Source organism: Uranotaenia lowii, chromosome 2, assembly GCF_029784155.1.
Source record: "Uranotaenia lowii strain MFRU-FL chromosome 2, ASM2978415v1, whole genome shotgun sequence".
Taxonomy (NCBI): Eukaryota; Metazoa; Arthropoda; class Insecta; order Diptera; family Culicidae; genus Uranotaenia; species Uranotaenia lowii.
The window spans coordinates 190,946,108-190,973,651 of NC_073692.1; the positions used below are offsets into that span (position 1 = coordinate 190,946,108).

Here is a 27,544-nt window from a genome sequence, read left to right on the forward strand (position 1 = left end):
TCAAGGTGCGTTTGTTTGCGCATTTGTGTGCGGCGACACATTTAAGGGGGCATCAATCATAGTAGAGTTAATTATTTTCCTTTCGATTCAATATTTCTTTACTCATTGCGTTTCCGAAAAAAAAAAGTTTTTCGTTCGACGACGCCATTCAAGGGCTAGATAACATGATTACTTATAATGGTTGATGTGCTGATTGGGCTCTTTTTTCAAGGTGCTATGTGACTGAGACTTGGATCGTGCATTCTCGAATCTACGGTGCAGCAGCTGCCGAACAAAAATGTGAAAACAATTTTCCAAACAAAAAATAGAAGGTGGATGCAATCTCCGCGCAATCCACACTGTGCCAATTACAACAACGACAATTTACGACGACAGCATGTGATATCTGAGCTGGGCGAGATAATTGTTAAGGGTGTTTTTCTGCTGTTGTGGATCCTGAAACTGGTTGTTGTTGTTCTGCTGTTGCTGCAACTGATGGTGATGGTGGAAAAAGTCTTCATATTTTACCTGTGCTTGGGGGTTGCCCTGCTGTTGCTGCTGCGCTTGTTGTTGCTGATTCAGGATGCTCGACGGCAAGTTAATGCCATGATGTCCGAATCCTGCCGGAGAATCGAGATCAGAATTAGTAAGAGGTGTGCTTTTAAGACGAAAATAATTGATTACAATTACCTTGTCCCGCTTGCTGAAGGTTGGTTAGATTCAGTTGGTTTTGTTGCTGCTGTTGTGCCGAAAGGAAAAGATCGTTTGGCTGCTGTTGTTGTTGCTGCTGCTGTTGCTGCTGGTTGCCCTGTTGTCCGTTCATGAATGAAAACTGACGGAAGGAAACGATGGCCGGATCGAATGAGGTCCAGTCGGTGAAATTGCTGCCGTAACCTGGAAGGGGGAACAGAGAAAAGGATTAATATTAAACTCAGTCTTTTGGATAGAAGCTTATTGAAGAAATACGACTAATAATGTTGACTATTTTTTCCAGTAACCCCTGACTCCCTTTGATCCCTATTCATTCATCATTCGTTGGGGGCATAAATTTCTTTGGACGACAATTATAGTAACGCCAAAAGAAGTCATAACGTTCTCCTTCTCGTGGTTATCCTATTTATTCTGGAGTCCTTATCAAAAAAGATCTATAGCAGATACACTCAGTTTTCAACACTGCTTTTCGATATTGAGATATTGAGGAATCAGGGCCTTATAAGCCAAATTGTTGACGTTGGACTCACGATGAGGACGCAGTATCCGGCTCGAAGGACCAAATATTAGTTACGAGAGTCAATTTCACCCTTATTCTCCAAATGTCATTACCTTCTTTTTCAAGGAAGTAGTACCATCAGCGGAAAAAGACCTCGAGGTGCTAGGAATAACGACTGAGAGGTACCGTAGTTCTCCATGGTTGTGAAATCCCAACTTGACTCCTTTTGTCACCTCGCATCTTAGGACATGGACAATTACTTGTATTTTTAGATTTCATTGGTGAAGTCTTGTAAACGAAGGTCACTCCTCCTTTGCAAAGATCGGGAACTAACGTGCTAGTCAGCTTGCAGTCATAACATTTGAACAATGGCAAGAAGCACAGCTGATTTCTTAGATGGTTCACGGCATTACCTTGAGAACACTGACCCATGTCGTAAAGGGGCAACTAAGTCCAATAACCCTCGAGACTGACCATCATTTATCTGTTGCCTTAGTAAGAGAGTGAATTCTACTCAAAACGGCCAGTGGTTTAAAGAGACGACTTTAAGCTGTTCTGGAAACAATTTGACAAATCCTTCTAGGAAATTTCACCAACCGTCGCTGGCTGGTCATCTAGTAGATGTGGGTGTCTAATGCTTCTATCTACTTGCACTGATCTAGATCTGAACCTGGACTTCTAAAGAGTCCAGACCAACTATATATCAAGTATCGAAAATCTGCGAAAAGTGGACTCTTTATCTTGAGTTTATATGATGCATCTGCTTAGAGTGGACTCTTTCCCATTGAGTTGATTTCCGACTGATAACAAAACATATGTAGTAATAAACGTAGAGGCTTAAATGTGAGCAGTTCCAAATCCGTTTGGTTGATGAGTACCGAGACTTTCCTCGGTTAGATAGCTTGCCTAGTCACTAGCGATACTTGAAGACCAAATTGAAGCGGTCCAAGAGCAGATCAAGGAGCTCTTAAACAGCAGAAATTCTCAGTCACCGTCCATCATGGTCGGGATTCATGAACTAAGAAGGCACTTTCTGAAGAGGATCAGATCCATAGCAAACGTCCTCAGGTAAGTGGATGGTCCACAGAGAAAACAGGGGATGACAAAGATCCTTCCGGAGACCAAGCTACTGGCCCGATGAAGTTCGTTGTAGAACGAGTATGTGACTCTCAAAAATTCAAAGAACTTCTAAAGTGAAAAGAGCTATAAGAGGAAAAGGAGGATGCCAAGCGACGTCGCGGTCGCTGGGTACTACACTCTAGTACCCTCCAAAACCGTTTCGTTGCCCTGACAGGATTCGTTTCCTCGGCATAAGTGCGACAACGTGCACCCTATACAATAGTTTTTGTGAATCGCTGTTTGCGGAACATCATCCGCGCTTGGTGGCCTGGAAAATGGATCTCAAACGTGCAACTACATCGCCGGTGTCAGATGGCACACGCTGCGGAGAGATGAGAACGGGATTTGCAGAAAGGCGCTTGAATGGAATCCAAAAGGACATCGAAGAATAGGCAGCCGTAGAAACTCGTGGCGGCGAAGCCTAGCTGCTGAAATCCGAACTGTCGACAAGAATCTTGACTGGGACCCAGTGAAGGCGCTGGCTCCGGATCGTCAACAGTGGATGTCTTTTACCACGGCCTCATGCGCCGGAGAATCGACGCGGGACCATTAAGTGTAATTAGGTCAACTAATAAAAATGAAGAAGAGACCGACTCACCTGCTTTGTTGTGTCCGTTCTGCTGCTGGGATTGTGCCAAATGATTCTGTGGCTCATTCTGCTGCTGGAATCCCATAAAATGCTGTTGCTGCTGTGCTTGCTGCTGTTGCAGTTGCTGGCCCCAGTTCATCTGTTGCTGTGCTTGTTGTTGCTGCTGCTGCTGCTGCTGCTGTTGTTGCTGCCCGTTGTTGTTCAGGTTCATAAACGGTAGAATTTTACTTCCTGCCACTGGAAAAAGTAGAGAGAGAGAAGTTAGATTTTTTTTTCGGTGATAAAGAAGGGGATTTCAGTAGGTTACCTTGCGCTCGCGGGACTCCGAAGCCGAAGGCATTCATGTGGTTGAAGCCTGGCGGCGGCATGCGAGTCCGCTGAACGTTCTCCAGCAGTTTGTTGTGATGTGCAGCAGCAGCCGCCGCTGCCGATGGGTTTTGCTGCTGATTCTCGTCGTTGATCAGCTCCGCCAGCGCCTTCTGGGTCTCCAAGAAGGGATCGAAACCTGTTGCATGGAAGAAGGTTTAACATTTGTTGGTTTAGAGAAAAAACTAGTGAAAAATGTTACCTAAATCGTCGTCTACGACGGGATTTTGCTGTGGATATTGCTGATGCTGTTGTTGCTGCTGCTGTTGTTGTTGCTGCTGTTGTGGATTGTGTAATCTACTGTTTTGTTGCTGCTGCTGACTTTGCTGTTGCTGCTGCTGCTGTGGATTAGCCCCGTTCAACAGGATACTATGCGCATTAAGCTGGCCGTTAAGCATTCGCTGCTTCTGCAGTTGAGAGCCTAGCAAACCTGGCGGAGGAGGTTGGAGGAAATGGTTTAGCGATGATTTTTTCGAGGTTGACGAAACGGATTTCTTCCTATTACCATTGGGTTGTTGTTCTAGGAAGTGAGAGTTCAGCCGGGGGTTCTCGAGTATGCTGGCGATGTTGAGTGGATCCGGACCGAGCGATGAGTGTCCGTTGAGAAGGAATTGGTTCTGCTGTTGTGCTGCCGCTTGCTGTTGCTGCTGGTTTTTGTGAAAGTCGAAGAATTTGGACATGTTGCCCGCGTAGACGTGGCTCATGTCCGAATGCTGCTGCTGCTGTTGATGATGTTGCTGTAACCGCTGATGAGCCTGCTGATGTTGCTGCTGCTGCTGGCTCAGTAACCTACTATTAAGTTCGTTCGTGTTGTGAAAGTAATCTGAATAGTCTCCTAGAGAATGAAACCAAAAAATGCGATTGTTAAGAAATGAAATGCAGTTGTTGACGTCAAAATTTTACCATTGAAGCCATTAAATGGCCCATTATTCAGTCCACTGTTGATGAGGTTACGCTTCTGCAGTTCCTGCATGCGTAACAGCTCCTCGTGGTGATCCTCAAGTTTGTTGCGCATCACATACTTGCTGAAAGCGGCTTCCCAGTCTTCGGTGTTGCCGGTGCCGAGACCGGAAAGACCTTCGAGCCCACCATTCTGGCCGCCCAGGCCGCCCAGGCCGAGCCCATTCAGCTGCTGCTGCAAATGCAAATTGTTGAACGGATTGTGATGCTGCTGCTGTTGATGTTGCTGCTGGTGTTGTTGCTGCTGCTGCAGGTTGCCCAGACTTTTGAGGATCTCCTTCGTGTGTTGCTCATTGCTGTCGTTCGTACCGCTAAGTAGATCCGGCAGCTGGGAAGATGTGAGACCGGAAGGCTGGTTACCGTCCAAATTACTGTTCACAACTGTTTGGAGGAAAAACTTGTGATTAAAGAGAACTCAAAAAAAGGCAGTTTAATAAACCTACCACCATCAAGTTTGTTGAAACTGTAGGGGTCGAAAGCGCTGTGCGAGAAGAAACTGCTGTTGTCGTCGAAGATACCGAGCTTGGCGAACCGAGACGTGGTGTTGTCCAGCAAGCTGTTGATCTTGTTACTCATGCCGTTGTGTTGGTTGTGGGCTTGCTGCTGCTGCTGCTGCTCACGCAGTTGCTGTTGCTGCTGCTCTAGTCTGTTGAGCGCCGGTGACGATGCCGATGATGACGTCGTGACGGTTGCAGTGGTTAAATGAGCTTGGCTGTCGCTTCCACCGAACAATGCGGAAGAAACCGACGAAGATATCACGGGGTCTGTTGCCGGATCGTCTGAAACCGTTCCGAACAACAGCGTCGAAGGTGACGACGTAGTCGAGGTGGCGGAGGAGAAAATGCTACTACTGCTACTAATACCATTGGTGATGGCTGCACTGTTGCTGTTGGAAATGGCCGCCGGATCATCAAGGCCAATGGGGGGTTGCTGCTTGCCGTTGCCGTCGCTGATGCTGCTGCTACTATTGCTGCTAATGGTGGCCGCTGCCGTTGTCGTGGTACCGGTCGTTATCACATTGTTCACAGCAGTCAGCGGGTCGGGGAATGCAGTCGGAGAGCTCTTGCCGCTAGGCGTTTCGCTCAGGGTGCTGCCACTATCGCCGCCGGCCCCTCGCGAGGAGTCGCTACCACTCAGCGAGGGCGTATCGGTCTTGCCGTCGATGTCCGACGACAGCGCGTCATTGTCCAGATCCTCAAAGTCCAACTCATCGTCGTCGTCCTCCAGGTCTTCTAGATGTGTAACCGGAATCGATTTACCGGAAGAAGGAACCCCACTACTCGTACTAGTAGTTGTGGTTCCATTTGTACTACCACATCCGTTGACGACTGTTTGTTTCGATAGGTTTTTACTATTGTTATGTGCTTCTTTGACCGCGCTTTGATCGTCGCCATTCGTCGAGGCCGCCAAAACTGCCGCTGCCGATAGTTTGCCATTAATTATGGCTGCCGCACTGCTACTGCCATTGGCCTTTGCAGCCGCGGACATTGTACTATTGGTATCCTTACTGTTGTTGTTGTTCCGGTTTTGACTGTTACCATTGTTGTGCTGCTTGCTGTGACCATCCTTGCCATGCTCTTTGCCGTTGGCCGCATCCCGGTCCCGATCCGGGCCATCCCGGCCGTTTCTATTCTTTCGGCCATTTTTCGTACGGGTTTTCTCGTTTTTCCGATCGTTCCGTGCCACGTTTTCTTTATTGTTGCTGCCGCCTGCTGGGAACAGAAAACCAATGAAATATGTTAGAAGGTTGAGTTTTATTTGATTGAAATGAGGCGGAAGTCGGTTTGTATCGTCCGATTTTCTTTGGGTTAGCGGTCGCGCACGGATTAGTCTGCTCTAAATGTTTGTAAGGATGGCCAATTATTGATTATTTTTTTGCTTCGCAAAACAATCCTAAAACAAATGCTCGATCTCAGACCTCAACCATTCAGTTAGCAACAAAATATCTCGCTATCACCATTCGCACTCATCATAACGCTTCAAAACAGAAAGAATGAAGATAACTAAAGCAGCACAGTATGATCAATTTAGTATTATTTCGAGTTTTAAATAGATTTCATGCGTGAAAGCATGGCTGCGAGGAGGCGGCAGTACTTTTCATATCTTGTAAGCATGCTAAAATACACCAACATTTTTTTGGAACTAGCTAACTTCTGTTATATTGGTAAATGTCAAAAATTCTCTAACATTCATACATTTTGTGGAAGCCACAAGCTTAATGTGAGCTAAATCGAAATGTGTGTGCATTTGAGAATTTCTTGGGATTACTCATAAGAATGGTGCCGTTTTTAAGGATTTCTGCGTACGGTCAAATGAGGTTTTTCGTGCTTCCGGGCCACAGTTGAGAACGCCAAAGCAAAGCTAAAGCTAAGCTAAAGCAAAGCTAAAGCTAAGCTAAGCTAAAGCTAAAGCAAAGATAAAGCTAAGCTAAAACTAAGCTAAAGCTAAGCTAAAGCTAAGCTAAAGCTAAGCTAAAGCTATGCTAAAGCTAAGCTAAGCTAAGCTAAAGCTAAGCTAAAGCTAAGCTAAAGCTAAGCTAAAGCTAAGCTAAAGCTAAGCTAAAGCTAAGCTAAAGCTAAGCTAAAGCTAAGCTAAAGCTAAGCTAAAGCTAAGCTAAAGCTAAGCTAAAGCTAAGCTAAAGCTAAGCTAAAGCTAAGCTAAAGCTAAGCTAAAGCTAAGCTAAAGCTAAGCTAAAGCTAAGCTAAAGCTAAGCTAAAGCTAAGCTAAAGCTAAGCTAAAGCTAAGCTAAAGCTAAGCTAAAGCTAAGCTAAAGCTAAGCTAAAGCTAAGCTAAAGCTAAGCTAAAGCTAAGCTAAAGCTAAGCTAAAGCTAAGCTAAAGCTAAGCTAAAGCTAAGCTAAAGCTAAGCTAAAGCTAAGCTAAAGCTAAGCTAAAGCTAAGCTAAAGCTAAGCTAAAGCTAAGCTAAAGCTAAGCTAAAGCTAAGCTAAAGCTAAGCTAAAGCTAAGCTAAAGCTAAGCTAAAGCTAAGCTAAAGCTAAGCTAAAGCTAAGCTAAAGCTAAGCTAAAGCTAAGCTAAAGCTAAGCTAAAGCTAAGCTAAAGCTAAGCTAAAGCTAAGCTAAAGCTAAGCTAAAGCTAAACTAAAGCTAAGCTAAAGCTAAGCTAAAGCTAAGCTAAAGCTAAGCTAAAGCTAAGCTAAAGCTAAGCTAAAGCTAAGCTAAAGCTAAGCTAAAGCTAAGCTAAAGCTAAGCTAAAGCTAAGCTAAAGCTAAGCTAAAGCTAAGCTAAAGCTAAGCTAAAGCTAAGCTAAAGCTAAGCTAAAGCTAAGCTAAAGCTAAGCTAAAGCTAAGCTAAAGCTAAGCTAAAGCTAAGCTAAAGCTAAGCTAAAGCTAAGCTAAAGCTAAGCTAAAGCTAAGCTAAAGCTAAGCTAAAGCTAAGCTAAAGCTAAGCTAAAGCTAAGCTAAAGCTAAGCTAAAGCTAAGCTAAAGCTAAGCTAAAGCTAAGCTAAAGCTAAGCTAAAGCTAAGCTAAAGCTAAGCTAAAGCTAAGCTAAAGCTAAGCTAAAGCTAAGCTAAAGCTAAGCTAAAGCTAAGCTAAAGCTAAGCTAAAGCTAAGCTAAAGCTAAGCTAAAGCTAAGCTAAAGCTAAGCTAAAGCTAAGCTAAAGCTAAGCTAAAGCTAAGCTAAGCTAAAGCTAAGCTAAAGCTAAGCTAAAGCTAAGCTAAAGCTAAGCTAAAGCTAAGCTAAAGCTAAGCTAAAGCTAAGCTAAAGCTAAGCTAAGCTAAAGCTAAGCTAAAGCTAAGCTAAAGCTAAGCTAAAGCTAAGCTAAAGCTAAGCTAAAGCTAAGCTAAAGCTAAGCTAAAGCTAAGCTAAAGCTAAGCTAAAGCTAAGCTAAAGCTAAGCTAAAGCTAAGCTAAAGCTAAGCTAAAGCTAAGCTAAAGCTAAGCTAAAGCTAAGCTAAAGCTAAGCTAAAGCTAAGCTAAAGCTAAGCTAAAGCTAAGCTAAAGCTAAGCTAAAGCTAAGCTAAAGCTAAGCTAAAGCTAAGCTAAAGCTAAGCTAAAGCTAAGCTAAAGCTAAGCTAAAGCTAAGCTAAAGCTAAGCTAAAGCTAAGCTAAAGCTAAGCTAAAGCTAAGCTAAAGCTAAGCTAAAGCTAAGCTAAAGCTAAGCTAAAGCTAAGCTGAAGCTAAGCTAAAGCTAAGCTAAAGCTAAGCTAAAGCTAAGCTAAAGCTAAGCTAAAGCTAAGCTAAAGCTAAGCTAAAGCTAAGCTAAAGCTAAGCTAAAGCTAAGCTAAAGCTAAGCTAAAGCTAAGCTAAAGCTAAGCTAAAGCTAAGCTAAAGCTAAGCTAAAACAAGGCTAAAGCTAAGTTAAAGCTAAGTTAAGGCTAAGCTAATCCAAAGCTAAGCTAAAGCTAAGCTCTTTAGAAAGGACACACGCCGTAATCAAGGTTTTCTGTGTGCTTCTCGAGAGAAAGGGTATACAGGGTACAGTTTAGAATTTCTGTAAGCTCCGCCACGTGAAAAAAGGTTCGCACCTCAATTCAGTACTTCTCTATTTTGATCATGAGCTTTCACAGATATTCAAAAGTGCATAGCCTTCGAGGGAGCGATGATTTATGCGCATTTAATGGTTTATGCGTGCTTTTTGTGATGTAGATCATGTATTTTAATTGAGGATTTCTGGATGCCGGCCGAGAAGAAGCACACATAGAATTTTTTAGTAATGCCTCATGTCTCAAGTTTTCAGTTCTTAGGTCTAAGGTATCAGGTATCAGATCTTAAAATTGAAGTCTCAGATCACTGATCTCAGGTCTAAGATCTCAAGTGTCAGATCTCAGGTATAGTGTCTCAAGTTTTTCCGTTTCCAGTTTTTAGGTCTCAGATGTCAGGTCTCAAATTTCATGTGTCAAATCTCAGGCTTCAAATCTCTGATTTCAGATCCCATATTCTAAATTTCAGGTCAACTTTCTTAAGTCAGTTTCAGATCTGTCTCAGATCTCAAGTCTCAGGCCTTTTGTTTCATGTCTCAAGTTTCCAGTTCTAAGGTCTCAGGTCTCAAGTCCCGAATCTCAGGTCAGGTTTCATGTCTCAAATTTCCAGTTCTTAGGTATCAAATCTCAAATTTTAGTTCTTTGATCTCAGATCTCATATCCGAGGTTTCAGGTCTTAAATCTCAGACCGCAGGCCTCAGTCAAGTCTCAGATATCATGTCTCATGTTTGCAGTTCATAAGTCTTAGTTCTCAGGTCAGGTCTGATGTCTCAAACCTCCTTCTCCATATTCAGGACCCTGGTCTCTGATCTCAGATCCCATGTCTCAGGTCTCAGATCACATGTTTTAGATCTGAGGTCTCAGGTCTCAGATCGGAGGTTCTTAGTTTTAAGTCAGAGCTGGTCACAGTGCCAACTCCAAAATTTGGACTTCGGAATTAACACGATGTTCTACAAAGTATTCGGAAATTTACAGGTTTTTTTTTTGCACGGTCTAGCTTGAGTCTAGATGTTGAAATTTTATCCTACACAAAGGGACTATGCTAGGGCTGAAGTAGCACAAGTTTCAAAGAAAGGTATGGAAGGTAACTCGGAATAAAAAAAAAGAGCTTGAAGTCATGAAGGAGTTTAAAAAACAGGATAACTCTGTAGGTAAAGTCTGCTTCATTTAATATTGGAACAAATTCTTTTGCTCATTGTGGCGCTCCTAGTGGACGGATTTGGAAACTTTTTTCACCCACGTGTCGGGAAATTCATTACCTTTCACCATGTATTTATGTCATAACACCAAACGACAGCATTTTGTAAACAACCGCCATGGAAGCCGAACGGAGAGATCAAATTGTGCACAGTTTTCTTGAAAATCCATTGTTGTCGGCATCGAAGCTAGCTAAACAGCTTAAAATGCCCAGAAATACCGTATGGCGTGTTATCAAGCAGTACAAGGAAACATTGACGACGGGCTCGGAAGCCGCATTCTAAGCGTCGGAGTGGAACTCTCGACCGGAAACTGCGTGGGAAAGTCATTAAGGCCATCAAGAGGAATCCCAATCTTTCAGACCGCGATTTGGCCAATAAGTTCCAGGCCGCTCACAGTACGGTGCGACGAATTCGTCTCCGGGAAGGAATAAGGTCATTCCGAGCCAGCAAACAGCCAAATCGGACGCTGAAGCAGAACAATGTGGCCAGAATCCGTGCTCGAAAGCTGTACGACCAAGTGCTGACCAAGTTCGACGGATGTATTCTGATGGACGATGAGACCTACGTGAAGGCGGACTTTGGGCAAATCCCAGGTCAAAAATTTTATTTGGCGACGGCTCGGGGGGATGTACCTGCAAAATTTAAGTTCGTGTTTGCGGATAAATTCGCCCGCAAGTACATGATTTGGCAGGGGATATGCAGTTGTGGACAGAAAACCAAAGTCTTTCTCACTGACAAGACAATGACATCAGAAGTCTACAAAAAAGAGTGCCTACAGAAACGGATTCTGCCGTTTATTCGTGCCCACGACCGTCCAGTAATGTTTTGGCCGGACCTCGTAAGCTGCCATTACAGCAAAACGGTTATGGAATGGTACGCAACGAACGGGGTCAGCGTAATACCGAAGGACCTCAACCCCCCAAACTGCCCCCAGTTCCGGCCGATAGAGAAATACTGGGCAATCACGAAGCGGAGGCTTAAGGCAAAGGGAAAACTTGTTAGGAACATGACTCAAATGAAGAACTGATGGAATCAAATCGCCAAAACGGTGGACGAAAAGGGTGTGCGCCGCCTAATGTGCCGTATTACGGGAAAAGTACGAGAACTTCTTCGAAACAGCAATGAATAATTGTTTTAATTTTTTTTTTATGAAAGAGTAAAGAAAATGCTACATTTGTATGAAAAACAAATTATGAATTCGTTAATAAATGACTGAACTACACGCAATTGTTTGTGTTCCAATATTAAATGAAGCAGACTTTATTTTGGAAACTGAGCACAATCATTTAACACAGAATAAGATCGACGAGGGACTCTACAGAATCCGTAGAACGATCTATTATAGGCAACAATGAAAGAAGCGGAGATGGCACTGAAGGAGTGTGGTTCTATTTAGGGTATGAGCAGAGCGCCTTGAAAACCCAAGACCTTATTGTTGTTCCCAGAATCAAGGTTTGTTTACCTTGATTATTAGGAAAGTTGAAATTCAAAAACATGCCTTGAAGAAAAATTAAGACTAGATAAACAATCTTAAATTTGTCAAGCCTTGATGTCAAAGTAAGACTCAATGTCAAGGTCAGAGTCAGAGCATATTTTTTAACCCGAGATACATAACCCTTTCGATATACTAAGAAATTCATCAGATCAGAAGAATGTGGTTTAAAAATCCACAAAGCTACATACATTTGATATATGGTGATACATACGAAAAATCTCTTCCAAACCTTGTTAGATGTTCATTTCGCCAGGTCTGACTCTAAACTATGATCAGTGCCTAAACCTTACCCCAATACTTTGCTAGTACTTTGTTTTTTTTTTCTTTTATCTGGGATTTGCTAGTACTTTGACGTTGATGAGACCAACTTGTACATATTGTGATAAATTACGGCGCATACAATCTCATTTGCCCATAAACTATCACAAGATGTTTGTTTGTAATAACAACGGTAAGTAAGTGTTCTTCCTACTATTGGGTTAACCTGACCACCTGCTAGTACCTTCGCTAACCATAAACCACAAGCTTTCTCACACAAACAAGCACGCTTCTCACTCGATCACACAGTAATGTACAGAGATAGAAACAAAACATAACACAACTGAAAAACAAAAATGGGGTTAGTAGTAGCGGGAATGATCAACTATTGATACGGCTTAAGCGATTAGTGGGTTACATACGATTTCTCTGCGGATCGGTTTCGAATTTGGAGTTGCAGGATTGATTCCCCCAAAAATTTGGGGGATTGTACCCGTTGACACGATGATTGCTTGACTGGGGAACTAAGGGGGTTAGCCAAATTCTTTGAAATTTAGAAAAGCGTACAAAGAGTTAGTTGACAGAAGCGATTGGGTTACTGTGAGAGATGTCTTGAATGGTTGTTAGAAAACACAGTGGTGTCTGGGTGGGTACGAAGACGTTTGCGAATCCTCGAACAGGTTTTGTTGTAGTATTGGTGACAAATGTATCCGGTTGTCTGTTGTGTAATTGATCGATGTTGGTGTTTTTGTGAAGATAAGAGACAACTTTGGTTTGGTGATTTTTGCTAGAATCGCCTCAAGTTTCTCCAGTTTGATTTTTGTTTGTTGCGTTGGAACAAAAAATAGGATACAAGGAGAGAAATCGTGGTGAAGTAAAAAAGTAAACATGGGAAGTGGAAAACCTGCCACGCACACACACCTGTTTTACCGTTAATCTTATTCTCCTTATTGCTACCGCCGCCTCCATTGCCATGAGTGCTACCGTTGATCGGCGTAGTGGATAAGCTTGGCCAAGCTTCTTTGCTTTGTATTGGTCCATTGGTTATGTCGCTAATATGTTTAGAATCACCTGTTTTACTACTACCAGTGCTGCCGCCGTTTGTACCGTTCGTGGTGGTGCCGGTTCCGGTGCCATTGCTGTTTCCGTTTCCGTTGCCATTGCCGGCACCACCACCGGTGCTGTTGCTGCTGCCATTGGTGCCACCGTTAACCGTTGCCGCGGCCACCACTCCGCCGGCACTGACACCTCCGACGCCGCCGCCGCCGCTGCCATTGACCGATGCTGCCACTGAGACACCGGTGGTCGATCCGCCACCGGCCGGCACCAGGCCTAACTGCGCCTGCATCGTGTCGTGCAGCCGTTTCTCGTACTCCTGGTGCTTGCCTTGGTGCATCTCCTACAAAGACGTTATAGAAGGTTATTTTTTGAGTTATAATGTTTGAGGTAATGACTGGTTTAATTGAATTTCCTTTTAATATAAACGAAGAATTGGTAACAACTTTCCAGAATATTTTGAAAATTATAAAGATTTAAATCTAGAACGTTATTGGGTCTCTTACCTAGAACATATGGCTTTGTAAGACTCGCTCTGTAATGTAATGTGAGAGAACTTAGCAAAAAGAGTTTCTAGTAGAAACTTTCTACTGAGGAAGTAGCCTCGTGCCAGCAGATCGTGGCCTAGAGAATAGCATACTTGTCTTCTAAGCCAACGTTCATGAGATCGAATCCCGGTCGTGACACAACCTGGCACACATAGTATGATGAAGGTTGGCGGTTTTAGCATTAGTGAAATGCTGGTCGGGTATACCTTGGAATTGTACGCCTCAATGATGCAGCACATGCATGTGGATGGATCTTTTCAAGGGAACTTAGATTGCACTTGGAGATCCTACCTAGTTATGTGTGTGCTCGTAGTGCTACCGATAAACAACTGCAAACTCAACCAATAGTGCAGGGGTGTCAAGTAGCATAGCAAAGTAAAAATAATAACGCGGGGTAATACCACAATAGATCAACTTGATGGTCGTCGCAGTGGACTCTCTCCCCAACAGGAAAAAAAAGAAGTAGCTTCATCTAGATTAAAATTATGAATATGCCTTGATAAGCAAAGAAGGAAAAAAAATTTCAAAAGTTTCGATAAATATCAGATTCATTCAAAACTATGTGTCAACTTCGAAAGGTCTGTGAAAGGGAAGCCAATGTTTTATATATTTGAACAATAACTATGCCAATCATAACGCAAACCTTCAGATTTTACCTAACCCACAGATCACCTGCCACGTTAAGCAACTTTCCTGTAATTTTTTTCCTTTCGGAACTTCCCCGAACATCCAGGCGATTTGGCCGCCGCATTCTATTTACAGAGTCCCCTTCCCGATCAGGAGAGCATATCAAAATAAAAGCTCAAGCCTATCTCACCAAGATATTTACATCTGATTCAGTTATAATTAAGTACTACAAATTTTCGATTTTAAGTTTCTCCAATCTGAATTATATCTTATTCTGATTGACAGACTTGAATGGGGTTGAGCTCATTTTCAATGATCAAGATTTTTTTCGGATAGTCCTAAAATAAAATGATTATATCTTATTTTGATATACGTAAAACATTTTCTGGAACACGGACATCGAAGTCAACGGCCCAAACCGTACGTTTATGAGTTTCGCTCAACAGATTCATAAAATTGAATCCAAGTATTGGGAAACCAAGAATGGGGCATGGTTTTAGCAAATAATGTGGTTTATTGATATTCCACTTGAAATTTTTCTCGAAGCACTCATATCTTGATAAGTTATAATTTTGATAGGTTTTGTTCTGTCCAATATCAATCTATGCTATCTGAATGAGATATAATCTTGAAAGGAGCATATCTAAAATTGATATAATTCAGCTATGATCGCATAGATTTTTTGATATAATTTGAGATATTTTAACATCCTACGAGTACTAGATTATAACTCATCCAGATAGGAAAAAATTGAATATCAAAATATCTCATCTTGATATAATTTAGTTTTTCTCTTCTGATCGGGTTCCTTTTTCTAATGGAGAAATGAGAAATGGGGAAGGAGGCTGCCATACAATTTTTGTATAGCTAGAAAATAAATCGAGCAAATGGATACAAATTTGGTACGGGAGAGTATCGGGGTACGATAAATATTTCTGTGAACTTTCGGTACCCATCTCTCCTTCCAGTGGGGAGATAGGAAGAGGAATTTGTATACATAATTCAAAAACTATTCAAGCAAATGCAACTTTATTTTTCATAGGAGGATGTTTAAGTACGAGTTATATTTCTATGATTATTTCAGACACCTTCCTTCTTCCATTGGGAAGATGGGAAGTTAGAAGTTCGGCTCCCATAAATTTTTTTATACTGCATAACTCGAGTTACTTATCGAAAAAATGGAACCAAATTTGGCATGGAAGGGTTTTTGAGTACGAAAATAGTTCTTATTTGGTACAACTGCCTCCTTTTTGTGGAGAGATGGGAAAAGGCAGGGGCTCGTTTAGAATTTTTTCCATCCTTTAGAAATAATCAAGTATATGGAATCAATTTTGGCACGGGAGAGCATGGAGTACGAGAAATGGTTAAGGTACACCGGGGTAAGTGCAAACGGTTTTCACAATAGTTCAACTTATACATGTCCTAGAAAAATCTGTATATGTTCAAAAATTATCAATTATCGTTCGTTGCATCACTAAAATAGTTCTCAACAAAGTCCCGTTGAAAGTAAAAAATAAAAAAATGTTGGTAAAAAGTAACGGTGCTTTTGTGAAAAAATTTCAAAATTTGCACTTGCCCCGTTTATGGGGGCAAGTGCAAACGCAATACTTTTTCCAAACTAATTCACAGCTGATTCAGTGTATCGGTCCTAAAATGAATTGAATACATGTTCCGGTACGTTTTATCAACTTTTATTAATATACTAGCTGACCCGGTGTGCTTTGCTACACATTCCAAAAATAAATGTAATTTGTAAAAATTCATTAAAATGTAGATTTTTGTTAGCTTTTTTTTAAGTCAAATCATCATAGTTCAGATCCAACAACTTTGAAATGAGAGCTGCAGCTGGAGTTCCGAATTGCAATTCAAAGATGGTATATATTATTAACTGAAACTTGATCTCTAAATTTCTTTTTCAAGATCTAAAATTTGTACTCTGCTTTTAAAGCTTCATAATAACTTAAATAATATCAAAATTTATGGATTTTCCACATTTTCCCAATCTGGAAAGTTACGAACTTCCATAAAAACATTTGTATCATCTTTTTTTTGAGTTATGCCAAATATCCGTACGCAAAAAAAACTCTCTTTTAAAATATGGTCCCTTCTTTGAAAAGCTCTTTATCTTAAACTTACTTGGGAGCTCCCCCATCTTTTCCAATTTTGTCCCCCACTGCTTAAAGAAGGTAGGTTGATTTACCCGGCTCGAGTTATCATAAATTTCTAATTTAAAGGAAAAGATTCGCATTGTACTTTATGGAGGAAAGCTTTAGAAATTTATAAAAAAAAACGATGAAAAGGATTTTTAATAACCATTTTCAAACAGCTTTTTTCAGCATCCTCGCCTTTCGAAGCAGTTTGAATATCTATCCTTTTTGCGTCAAAAGTATGTTAAAAAATGTTTCGCCATATGCCAAACTCGTGGGCTAAGACATTTCAGCTTGAAGTTTTCCCAAACAGCACTTATCATGGAAAATTATCAATTTTATACAGTGCACATTTCTGTTTTTCTGATAAATTTATTAAAGCATAAAATACAAATATTTGAAAAAATATCAGTTGCATCACTGAATAAATTCTCAGCGTTTTTTAATTTCTTTTTGAAAGTCAAATATTCAAAAATGTTGGCAAAAACAATTTCTAAGTTAACATTTATCCGGTATATTGGGGCAAATGTAAATGCATAGTTTATTTTCAGATGCGTCAGAGTAATGGCTTAAAATGGATTAAATACGTACTTCTGTTCGTTTGTTTTATCAAGTTTCATTGAAATATCTACAGTATTCCTGCAGTATAAATTTATGTTTGTTACTCCACTTTTAACGCATGCTGTTCAAAGCAAATGACCTTCATGACAAAGACATTTAAAAAAATTTAATATCCGTTTTCGTTTCAACATTCAGAATACCCCTTCTGGTCTTTCCAACATATTGAATCATTTTGAAGATGAATTTCTTATAACTTCGACGTTTGCCCTTTCCCCACCATGTAAGTTGACAGGAGGGAATATTTTTTTAACATTTCAAGGGTATAATTAAAATTTCTCAAAAAAAATTTGCTTTCAGTTGAATATCAGTTCTAAACTCTCACTATTTAAAAAAGAAGCGGATCAAAAGTCTCGTTTATGCAGCCATGTAACACAAAAACATTTTTCATGTTAATTACGTACTTGAATTAATATGTAAGCAAAAAGTACGACGTTTTTTTTCAGAATTTTTTGAAATAAAAAGTTTCCATTTTCATTTCTAAATTCGTTTCAGTTGTGTATTTGGTAACAATTTTTAGAAGAAAACAAAATTTTTTATTTTTTTTTGTTGCAGAGAAAATTTGAACGTTTGAACATGCTCTAGTGTTCTTTGAATAAAATTTTTTTGGGAAAACGAATTCCCTCACTTTTGGTCAATAAAAATCAGTTTATTTCACTGGTACCTTTCACTTATGCACACGTCAGTCCTATCTTATCCAATTTAAAGAAAAGGCTTTTGATCAGCTCATGTGTCGGATCGGATTTTTTAATCTTCTTTAAATTTAAATGGCGCTTGATAAAACTTGTTCATGTTCAACAAAATGTTTCCGATCTATCTCTGTAGAAAACATCTTATTCATATTTCTGTTTTCAATATGATTCAAAAATAACCTTGTAGGCGAAATGGGTTAAAAAATTGTATGTAAATTCTTTACTTTCTGTCCGCAAAGTGTCATACCATTATTTCATTAGCATCAGAACTAAATTTATATTTTTTAGACAACAAATGCTACATTAACACGAACTATTTTTGCAAATCTTTAAATTGGTTTTGATTCGATTGATAAAATACCAATCCGTGTCATATCTAGCCGTCATTTATTTTCACGTGCTGTGTACAATTTAAGCAAGAAAAAACACATCTAGGTTGCATATCGCCCCCACGTGCATAAGAAATATAGGTAGGTACTCGGTTGAGAAACAGGCGCCTGATTGTTAATTTTTTCCAGCAATCAATGAACAGTATGTTTTGGTTACTATCCACTTGCGACGACGTTTGCTTGACCATAGAGACGAAAAACAAACCCATCAAAGAAAAGATAATTTCTAAAAATGAATGCCATGCCTTTTCAATTTCCGATTTTGGCAAAAAAAATTGTACCTATATGTTTATTCGATCGGCAAAATGTCAATTTGGGTCACATCTAGGCGTCAGTCATAACCATGTGCTGTACAAATGAGCTAGGAATCAAGTAGAAAAAAATCACATCGAGGCTTCATATCGCCACCACGTGCATTGAAAATATGCTTGGTTGAGAAATACGCGCCAAAATATTCCCACTGATCAGTATGCTATGCCTTGGTTACTGTCCTCTCGCGACGTTGGCTCGCGACCGACGCCTCGACCATGGAGACGAAAAACAAACCGCCCAAAGGAAAAAAAATCTCGAGAAAATGGATGTCATGACTTTAATTTGTTTCGAAAAACTACAAACTTTGTATGAGAGCCCCCCTTTCCTTAAGTCGGAGAGGTTTGTAACTATTATAGAAACCATCCCGGCCCCAAAAACCCTCAGATGCCAAGTTTTACGATGATCGGTTCAGTAGTTTCCGAGTCTATAGGGAACAGACAGACAGACAAACATTCATTTTTATATATATAGATTTGCTGTTTTCTTGCAATATTGATAACTTTTTGGAACTCCATTTTTGGTGACTGTCGTTTTAAGCAAAAGACCTTCATTTACTTAAGCATTACGGAACTTTGAACATTCGCTTCAGATACAACACTTTGGATACCTCTTCTGACCATTTTAATATAATGCTGAACCATTTTGGTGATGAATTTTCTGAAATGGCTGATGTTACATGGCTTAAAGGTGCGTTTGCACTTACCCCGGTAGTGTCGTTTGCACTTGCCCCGCAGTGTGGGTTAACAAGAGCGAATATTATTTTCACAACTCTCGGGGTGTACTGAAAATTTATCATAAATTTTATGCTTTCACTTGAATATCGGTCTCAAACACTCACCTTTTAACGAAAATTCGGATTTGAATGCCCTTTTTTGTAGCCAAAATATGCAAAACAAAAACACACTGTTCATTAGGGTGTCCCAAAATTGCATAACTTCTGAGAATCTGGGGGCTCACCCTCCAAATGGTAGATTAGGATGTGCAGAACAAACTTTTGTATGGGGCCGACTAAAAAAAATCATGTTTAGAGGTTCCGCAAGCGCGATCTTTGAAAAAAGTCCACTTTCAAAAGATTTGATTTTAAATAAATTCTGGGTCCAAAAATTTTTATAAAACTGATTTATTTTATATTTTTTTAATTTTGTTTGGGTTAAATACTACACGTTAAAAATGAAAAATGATCCAAATTTGTATCAAAATGTAAAACAAGCAAGCTATTTCGAAGAAAAAAAAATTTTTTGGTCCAAAAATATTGAATCCAATTGACCAAAATGTGTACCAAGCGTAAAATATTTTTAATACCAATGCCATCAAAAGATGCGGAATTTTGTGCACTTAAACTTGGCTGAACAAAACATGTTGTTTGTATCATCGTGTGAAGAGCTATTCACGGTTGAATCCTTAATAAAAATCACAATTTAGGATATTTTTTATTTAATTTATCAAATTTGTTTGAATAAATACTACTTTAAAATCAGAATACTTTCAAAAAAAGACTTGAATGGTTTAAGAGAGTCATCAGAAGGCCATATGACAAATTTGAGCGGAATCGGACAACAGGAAGGGGTTGCACTGAATCTCAAGTGTGAAAAAGATTCTGAGACATAGTGTTCTAAAGAAGCATAAAAAACTGGTTTCTCATCATACATTTTTTTCTTTACCAATCGATTGCTTGGTTATTGTAGATTTTATTAAAATTTCAATCAAGACTAACATTTCACCTGAAGACAGCAACTCGATTGGACTTAAGACAAAAAAGTTATGGCTGCTCAAAGATTGTATTTTGGTTACAAATTGTCCTGTAAAACGCAATGAGTAAAATTTACTCATTCTGTGTTAAACGACAAATTACCACAAAAATACAATCTTTGAACAGTCATAACATAACTTTTTTATTTTAAGTCCAATCGAGTTGCAGTCTTCAGGTGAAATGTAAGTCTTGATTGAAATTTTAATAAAATCTACATAATCAAGCAATCGATTATTAACGAAAAAAATGTATGATGAGAAACCAGTTTTTTATGCTTCTTTAGAACACTATGTCTCAGAATCCTTTTCACACTTGAGATTCAGTGCAACCCCTTCCTGTTGTCCGATTCCGCTGAAATTTGGCATATGGCCTTCTGATGACTCTCTTAAACCATTTAAGTCTTTTTTTGAAAGTATTTTGATTTTAAAGTAGTATTTATTCAAACAAATTTGATAAATTAAATAAAAAATATCCTAAATTGTGATTTTTATTAAGGATTCAACCGTGAATCACACGATGATACAAACAACATGTTTTGTTCAGCCAAGTTTAAGTGCACAAAATTCCGCATCTTTTGATGGCATTGGTATTAAAAATATTTTACGCTTGGTACACATTTTGGTCAATTGAATTCAATATTTTTGGACCAAAAAAATTTTTTTTTCTTCGAAATAGCTTGCTTGTTTTACATTTTGATACAAATTTGGATCATTTTTCATTTTTAACGTGTAGTATTTAACCCAAACAAAATTAAAAAAATATAAAGTAAATATGTTTTATAAAAATGTTTGAACCCAGAATTTATTTAAAATCAAATCTTTTGAAAGTGGACTTTTTTCAAAGATCGCGCTTGCGGAACCTCTAAACATGATTTTTTTTAGTCGGCCCCATACAAAAGTTTGTTCTGCACATCCTAATCTACCATTTGGAGAATGAGCCCCCAGATTCCCAGAAGTTATGCAATTTTGGGACACCCTACTGTTCATGTCTAGTACGTACTTGAATTCGTATGTGATCAAACAGTGCCGTGTTTTTAGTGAAAAATTTAAGTTAAGAAGAAAGTTTAGTTTATCTATGTCAGATTATTTGTTTGGGTCTAAACAACAATTACTTGAAGAAGAAATATTTTTTACTTTTTTGTAACAGAGAAAAGTTGAACGTTTGCACTTGCCCCGGTGTACCTTATATAATTATTTTAGACCACTCCATTTCTAATCGGGATATAGGAGGGACAAGGGGAGCTCCCATACAATATTATTGCCCAATCTGAAAACTTATCAAAATTTAATTTTGTTGTATATCTCACTTATCACTAATGGAACAAAATTTGCTATGAGAAGGTTGTTGGGTACAAAAAAAAATGGGTATGATTATTAGAATTGCCTTCCTCCTACCTCCAGTGCTGGAGGGAACAGGGGGGTGTCTCCCATATAAGTTTTTTATGGCATAAATTGAAATCTTATCAAGCAAAAGGCACCTTATTTTTTAAGAAATGGGTGTTTGCGTACACATTTTTGGCATATGACGTTATTACGATACGAACTATGTTTTATGGTGATTCTTGAGCCTTTCCTACTTTGGAAAAGATAGAGTGTAGCGAATTTACACCAGTAAAACATACAATTTTATATAGTAAAAGAACTCATACACGATTAGAACAGAAAAAAAATCAGATCTTGAAAAAAGAATTAGAGATCAATTTCAGTAAATAATATGAAATTATCTTTGTAGTGCAATTCGAAACTCTAGCTGCAACCCTGATCAAAAATTTTTTCTTATGAATTATAAATAAAGTTTGATTTAAATCGTGCCTACAAAAAACAAAACCTAAACAATTTTCACAATTTTTTTTTATTTTTGGAAAGTGTAGCACAGCACACCGGGTTAGCTAATATGCTATAAATTAAAAAAAAATATTATTTTTTAATATCAAAAACATCTATTGAAATATGTCAACCGTTGACAATATGGACTTCATCATTGTGCCATATTTTCAGAGCAATAGTTATCTATCTATTTTTAGAACAATTTTTGATACCTACCGGGAAGGGAGTAGGAGGAACTTGTCTAAGGAACACCTAAGGTTTTTAAGCAATAACTTCAAAAATCTATTTTTGTAAATATTGGTTCCTCTACTTTGTTGAGAAGTATCAATATTATGCGCACTAAACTATATTATAAAAAAAAATTACAACATGTTCATGTGGTAAGAGAAATCATTTTATGTTAGTTTTCACTCATTTCTAAAAGTGTTGTCTATGGCCGGACACTACGAATTACTTCACCCAAGTTGTCATTAATGGCACAAAAACGTAGAAAAATGACTCAAATTACTTGCACAGGTCTTGTGAGTGCGTGTTTTTCAGTACTGAACATTCTATGAAGATATTCCTAAATTTTTTTTTGACAAACCAGAATGAAACATTTGTTTCACCGGACGGACAGCATAATTTAAAGATTCTTAGAGGATTAAAATATTTTCGTTTTTGAATCCTTATCTTCTGCTAACCATTTAAGGGTGCTATAGAGATGAAAAAAATTGGAAGTTTCAAGTTGAAATTATGTTTAATTTTGGATACTTTCTAGTCCGGTAATAGAAAATAATATGATATCCGATCATAGACAAATCGCATTTTTTTCATAATATTTCGTTTTATCTTCCGTTTTGTTATCTTACATCTACTGTAGCCAAAAGATAATTAACAAACGATAACGTTTATGTGCAACTCACATTTGACAAGCCGTAAAAACTGACCACAATATAAATGCAAAGTTTACGCGAATCATCGCCGAACTACTAGGCAAAAGCTTTGAATGCCTTTCATTGGTTTACCTTTTCAGATAGGATTACCATATTTCTAACACTATATCAGGCTGCTATTTATTTCATTTCTATGGTGTGAAACATTTTTAGAATATTGCGTTTTCGAAAAATCAATGTTATGAAATCTTTCCCTAGCTAGCTGGTCTGCTTCTTCGTACCCTAGAATACCGCAATGGCCTGGAACCCAGAATAAATATTCATACTCTTTTCCATATGGTCCGGTTTCTTAGTGGAACACTGTGAATTGGAGTTTATTTTAGTTCCTATGGATCGAATAACATTTTATATAGTTCAAAATGTATATTTACGACAGAGTTGGCAGACTGACATTGGATAATTTAGCTGGTGTATTCGATTCGATGTTTACTTTTGAATCTGCTACAATTTACTCAGGACATCTCAATTTTGCGAATCACCAACTGAGTTACATAACTCACTTTTTATATGCTAGTTTAATGGCATTGCGGTGAACTTTTTACGACGAAAATTCTTGATAGAAGAATTAAAGATTGAAATTAAATGACGGATACATAAAGCAGATGCTTAGTAGGAGAAACTGCTAATAGAAAATCGTGTATAAGGCAGGGCTGAACTTTAATCGTTTGAATGTAAGCTATTATTTTTGATCGGATAAGGACCTAAGATTTCGACAGGAACTTTTTTTGATACAATTCTTACATAAGAAATATAATCCAGCGTAGAAACTTAAAGCAAAAATTTAATGTAGGAAGAATTAAAAACAAAACATTTGCGATATAATGCTTCGTTCCTCAGGTCAATTCAAACAAAATACACAACAACATTGAAACACCATTTTTCTGGTGAAAAAGAGGTGTAACTGTCCTTAAAATGTCTCACGCTGCCAAATTATTTGCTTTTTGCCTAACATAATTTAATGAAATATGTACATCGAACACTGAATCATTTTATGATCATATTTTTTCGCTTGTCGCAAGTGTGCTACACTTACAGGCATAACAGAAATGTTATAAATTGAATAATGATACTATTATTGACTAAACTGAACACAAAACTGTTATATATTACATATTGCTCCCATTTAGTAATAAAAAGCGATTCCAACTTCGTTTGTTTACTAACGAAAGAAAATAAGCGTTTATGAGAAAAATCTATAACTAGACAGTCAAAAACTACTCTTAAATTAAGAAATGATATAAAAATATTTTGGAAATTTAGTGAAAACATTTTCAACATGACAATTTTTCCGGTGAGGTGCCGAAATTTCCGGTTTCCCGGTTTGCTAGCAACACTGTTTTTACCTATTTTCAAAAGGTGTGGCCAAACAAGAGCCGGTATACTAAATGAATATTTGGAATCAGCACCCCAAAAGGAGTCAATTTTTGAAAGAAATGTTTTTGTTTTGTTATGTTTCAATTAACCTTTTTTCTCGCTGTGTAGTCATTTCGGCTTTTGAGTTAATGAAATGCTGGTAGAGTAATTAAAATGACGGTTCTTTCAGAAAGAATACTCGTAGAATGAATTTTAAGACGTTAGATTGTGTGAAACTAAAAACTTATGCAATTTATCTAATGTAATGGGGTTTTCTTCTCAATTATTGAGTGTCTGCAATAAAAGTGTTTGCTATCACACCGGTGGGGAGTGCGTATTTTAGCAGGTTCCAAAATTTAAAATTGTGCTAAACTGGTATTCCTAAAACCAATAATTACGCCTGTACCGTAATGAAAGCTCACGCGCAATTTTTGTGTTATAGAAATCGAAAACTAAACACGGCTATAACATAGAAAGTATTGAGATCGAAAGCGATACTCTTGTAAAACTGGAAAAGCGTCATTTCCGTTAAAAGTATTTCTTGCGAAAATTTCATTTTGGTTTGGTTAATTTTTTATGAAATTGAACGACGATAAACAGAATTCTATCGATGCATTGAGAATAGTCAACGATTCAACGATGTAGTACAATCTCTTAAAAGTTGTGCAAGGTTTTCGATAGATTTTGGAAAGCATCATCGCAAGGATTATGACACTAGACTAAGTCGATTTGGGGTCATTTTTTAATTTCTCAAACCTGGCTGCGGTCTAAAAACTTTTGTTTTGGTTCAAAACTCATCGATGATTTTTTGCTAAATTTTTAAGTAAAGTTTACATGAGCTTATGGTTTTTGAGCCAATTTTTGAAATTTTCCGCTGAACAACTTTGTTTTTTTTTTTTGGTTTATTGATGACACTTTACCGCCTTGTGGTATTCGTGTCTAAATAACTGAATAACTTTATGAATTTATAAATTGGCAAAAAACCATTAGCATGATCGATTCCACAGAAGAAACAAAATGCTGTTGATTTTTTATTACAAAAAATACAATTTTCCCATACAAACCCAAAAGTTCAAATTTACTCATGTAAACGTTTCTGAAAATGGGGATGAGTTTTGAACCAAAACGAAGCTTTTTAGACAAAAGGGTTTGAGAAATACAAAAAAGACTTCAAATCAACGTCTATTGTAACACCATTTAATAGAAAGTAAGGCAATTTTTCAATTCGTTCATTGTGCAATGTTGATTATTTCGAACCAATCACGGAGTGCAACCATTATGCCATTTGGCCAGGAGGGGCTGCAGGTGGACCGTAGTTGATAGCAATCCAAGCTCTAAAGAAGTGACCCTTTGTAAGGTACTGTGCATTACTTTAAAAAAAAAATTGAAGAATGAAGCTTCGAATTTCCGGTAAGGATGAATCATCCCAGAGGTGAAAAAATCCGAAATAAGAGAAGCCTTGAATTTCGTGAAAAACGACAGGTTTCACTTTCTTCAACCAATATGCAGCTTAATACAATGTTACTGAAACTAGAATACAATAAGTAATCCATTCCTGGGTTTAAAACAAGCTGCAATGGTTCACACTGCTATTCTATACTGTATGTAATACCCGCCATTAAGACTTTTTAATCTTCACACTGGTTTTATTGAACTTTTTCGAAGAACCCAGTTAACAACTCGTACTATCAAAATATTCTGGAATTACTGTTCGCTATCACTGTTAATCCTTAAAAAATAATTCAGTTAAAAACAAATAAGTCGCCCACTTACCTCCTTCGTAAAGCTAGCCTCCTGGTCACCCAGTTCGTGCAGATACATGCAATCCGGCTTGGGGCAGGTGGTGTTCTTCATGAAGTGGCTGCAGTACTTGGTGGTGCCTAAGCTGGTCTTGATCAGCCGCCCGTCCAACATAATATTGTTGACGCTCTGGATCGCCCTCAGCGCGTCGTTATTGTTGAAGTAGGTCACGTACGCCGACGCCGAAGGACCTTGCTGTTGTTGTTTTTGGGAAGAAGGATAAATTCCAAATGTCGATCGAAGGTCCAGAGGTAGACGAGAGGGGTTCACATACATGAAAGCAAAGCGAAACGAAAGAAGGGAAACAGTAAATTACCTAGGTCTCTAATTGACACTTGTTACCTTGTCTCCCGCATACGTCGTGCTAGGGTTTATGACAACTTTATGAATCTTTCCATACTTGCCAAAGTATTCGTGCTTTTTCAGAATCTGTAAGGGTAGGTAAATAAAATTTCAATTAGTTCGATTCCATTTAGTATTACCTAACCATAATCGGGAGCTTACCTCCGGATCGGCTAACCGCGTCGGTAGTCCGACCACAAAGACCAGGTTCTTCTGCACCACCCGTACGTTGGCGAGGTGCTTCCGGTTTTCGGAAACTTTCGCCTTCCGCTGCTGGTCCCGCTGTCGCTTCTCGGCCTTGAACGCCGCAATCTGCTTCTGCGACAGGGGTGTGAAGTCGGCCGGGTTCTCCGGGTACGCCTTCCGGCATGCGGGACACAACTCGTTCTCGTCCGTCCGGATCCTGTGCCAGCAGAACCGGCAAATCTATGGAAGGTAAAAAAGGAAGCAGAAAGTGGATGGTTAAAACTTGACCATTAACACTTTAGAGGAGAAAATGAAGAGATCAGTCAATAATATACAAATGATTATCCTGTGAATTGGAATTTCCATTTTTTTTAAATATTGATGAGCAAAAACTATTTGTTGATGTTTCTCTCCATCTTCGAGAATCTTTTCAAATAATGATAGTCGAGAAATGATCTCTTAACCATGATGAACCAACAAAATTCAATAATCTAGAAAAAAAACGAACAGACAGACAACACAGTCCTACAGTCCTACAGTTTTTCCAACTAAACAATATATTATAGATTTTATAACCAATCTAGACAAATAAAACATAATTTTTATTGTTACTTTGATTTATCGGCCTAGCGGTGAAAAGTGATGTCCTTTTTAGTAGGGACATCTAAAGATTATGAAAATTTTTTTTATATAGATGGATTCTTCTAACCTTCTATCCATCTATATAAAAAAAATTTTCATAATCTTTAGATGTCCCTACTAAAAAGGACATCACTTTTCACCGCTAGGCCGATAAATCAAAGTAACAAACAAAAATTACGGTGGTTAATCTCTTCATAATAATTTTTATTATTTACGTGAATATACGTTTGTATGCATTTAAATAGAACATTAACGAATACATGTTTTTGCACAACTATCGGATATCGAATACTTTTCTTTTGGACTATGTGTGATACGAATATTCGATCGATTTGTTTTTGAGACATACATTGTCTAAGCCGATTTAGGCCTTACAGACTGAATAAACGTGGACAACTTCAGATTAACATTTAACACCCAGTATCAAGATGGGAATCGAACCCATGCCATCAGATGACCAGTGATGACCGTCTTACCATGCTAACGACTTGACCATCGAGACGAGGAATTTGTTTAAATATTAAAAAAAAACTTGTGTATACTTTTTGAAGTTTTGCGTCGCTGGACCAACAGCTTCGAATATTTTCTTACACTGAAATTAAATTGATAGTTTCAGCAGAAGATTTAGTGAAACTTTTGAATTCTCAACGAAGATTCATGCATTTTCTAATCTAAGTAAGTAGAAGAAGTCACGTTTTGAGGACAAA

At 38.5% G+C, this 27,544-nt stretch overlaps 1 protein-coding gene across 1 annotated transcript in view; it reads right to left on the minus strand.

Moving 5' to 3' along the window:
- The window catches only part of LOC129749584 (putative mediator of RNA polymerase II transcription subunit 26), a 139,624-nt gene that overhangs the window by 17,070 nt on the left and 95,010 nt on the right, over nucleotides 1–27,544 (minus strand). Inside the window, exons 3-14 of the mRNA XM_055744608.1 lie at nucleotides 26,172–26,435; nucleotides 26,010–26,096; nucleotides 25,641–25,862; nucleotides 12,536–13,013; nucleotides 4,667–5,935; nucleotides 4,167–4,604; nucleotides 3,769–4,098; nucleotides 3,466–3,693; nucleotides 3,205–3,402; nucleotides 2,907–3,134; nucleotides 670–873; nucleotides 508–599 (exon numbers count right to left, since the gene is read on the minus strand). Coding sequence (XP_055600583.1) covers nucleotides 508–599; nucleotides 670–873; nucleotides 2,907–3,134; nucleotides 3,205–3,402; nucleotides 3,466–3,693; nucleotides 3,769–4,098; nucleotides 4,167–4,604; nucleotides 4,667–5,935; nucleotides 12,536–13,013; nucleotides 25,641–25,862; nucleotides 26,010–26,096; nucleotides 26,172–26,435 — 4,038 coding nt within the window. The remainder of the gene's footprint in view (nucleotides 1–507; nucleotides 600–669; nucleotides 874–2,906; nucleotides 3,135–3,204; nucleotides 3,403–3,465; nucleotides 3,694–3,768; nucleotides 4,099–4,166; nucleotides 4,605–4,666; nucleotides 5,936–12,535; nucleotides 13,014–25,640; nucleotides 25,863–26,009; nucleotides 26,097–26,171; nucleotides 26,436–27,544) is intronic.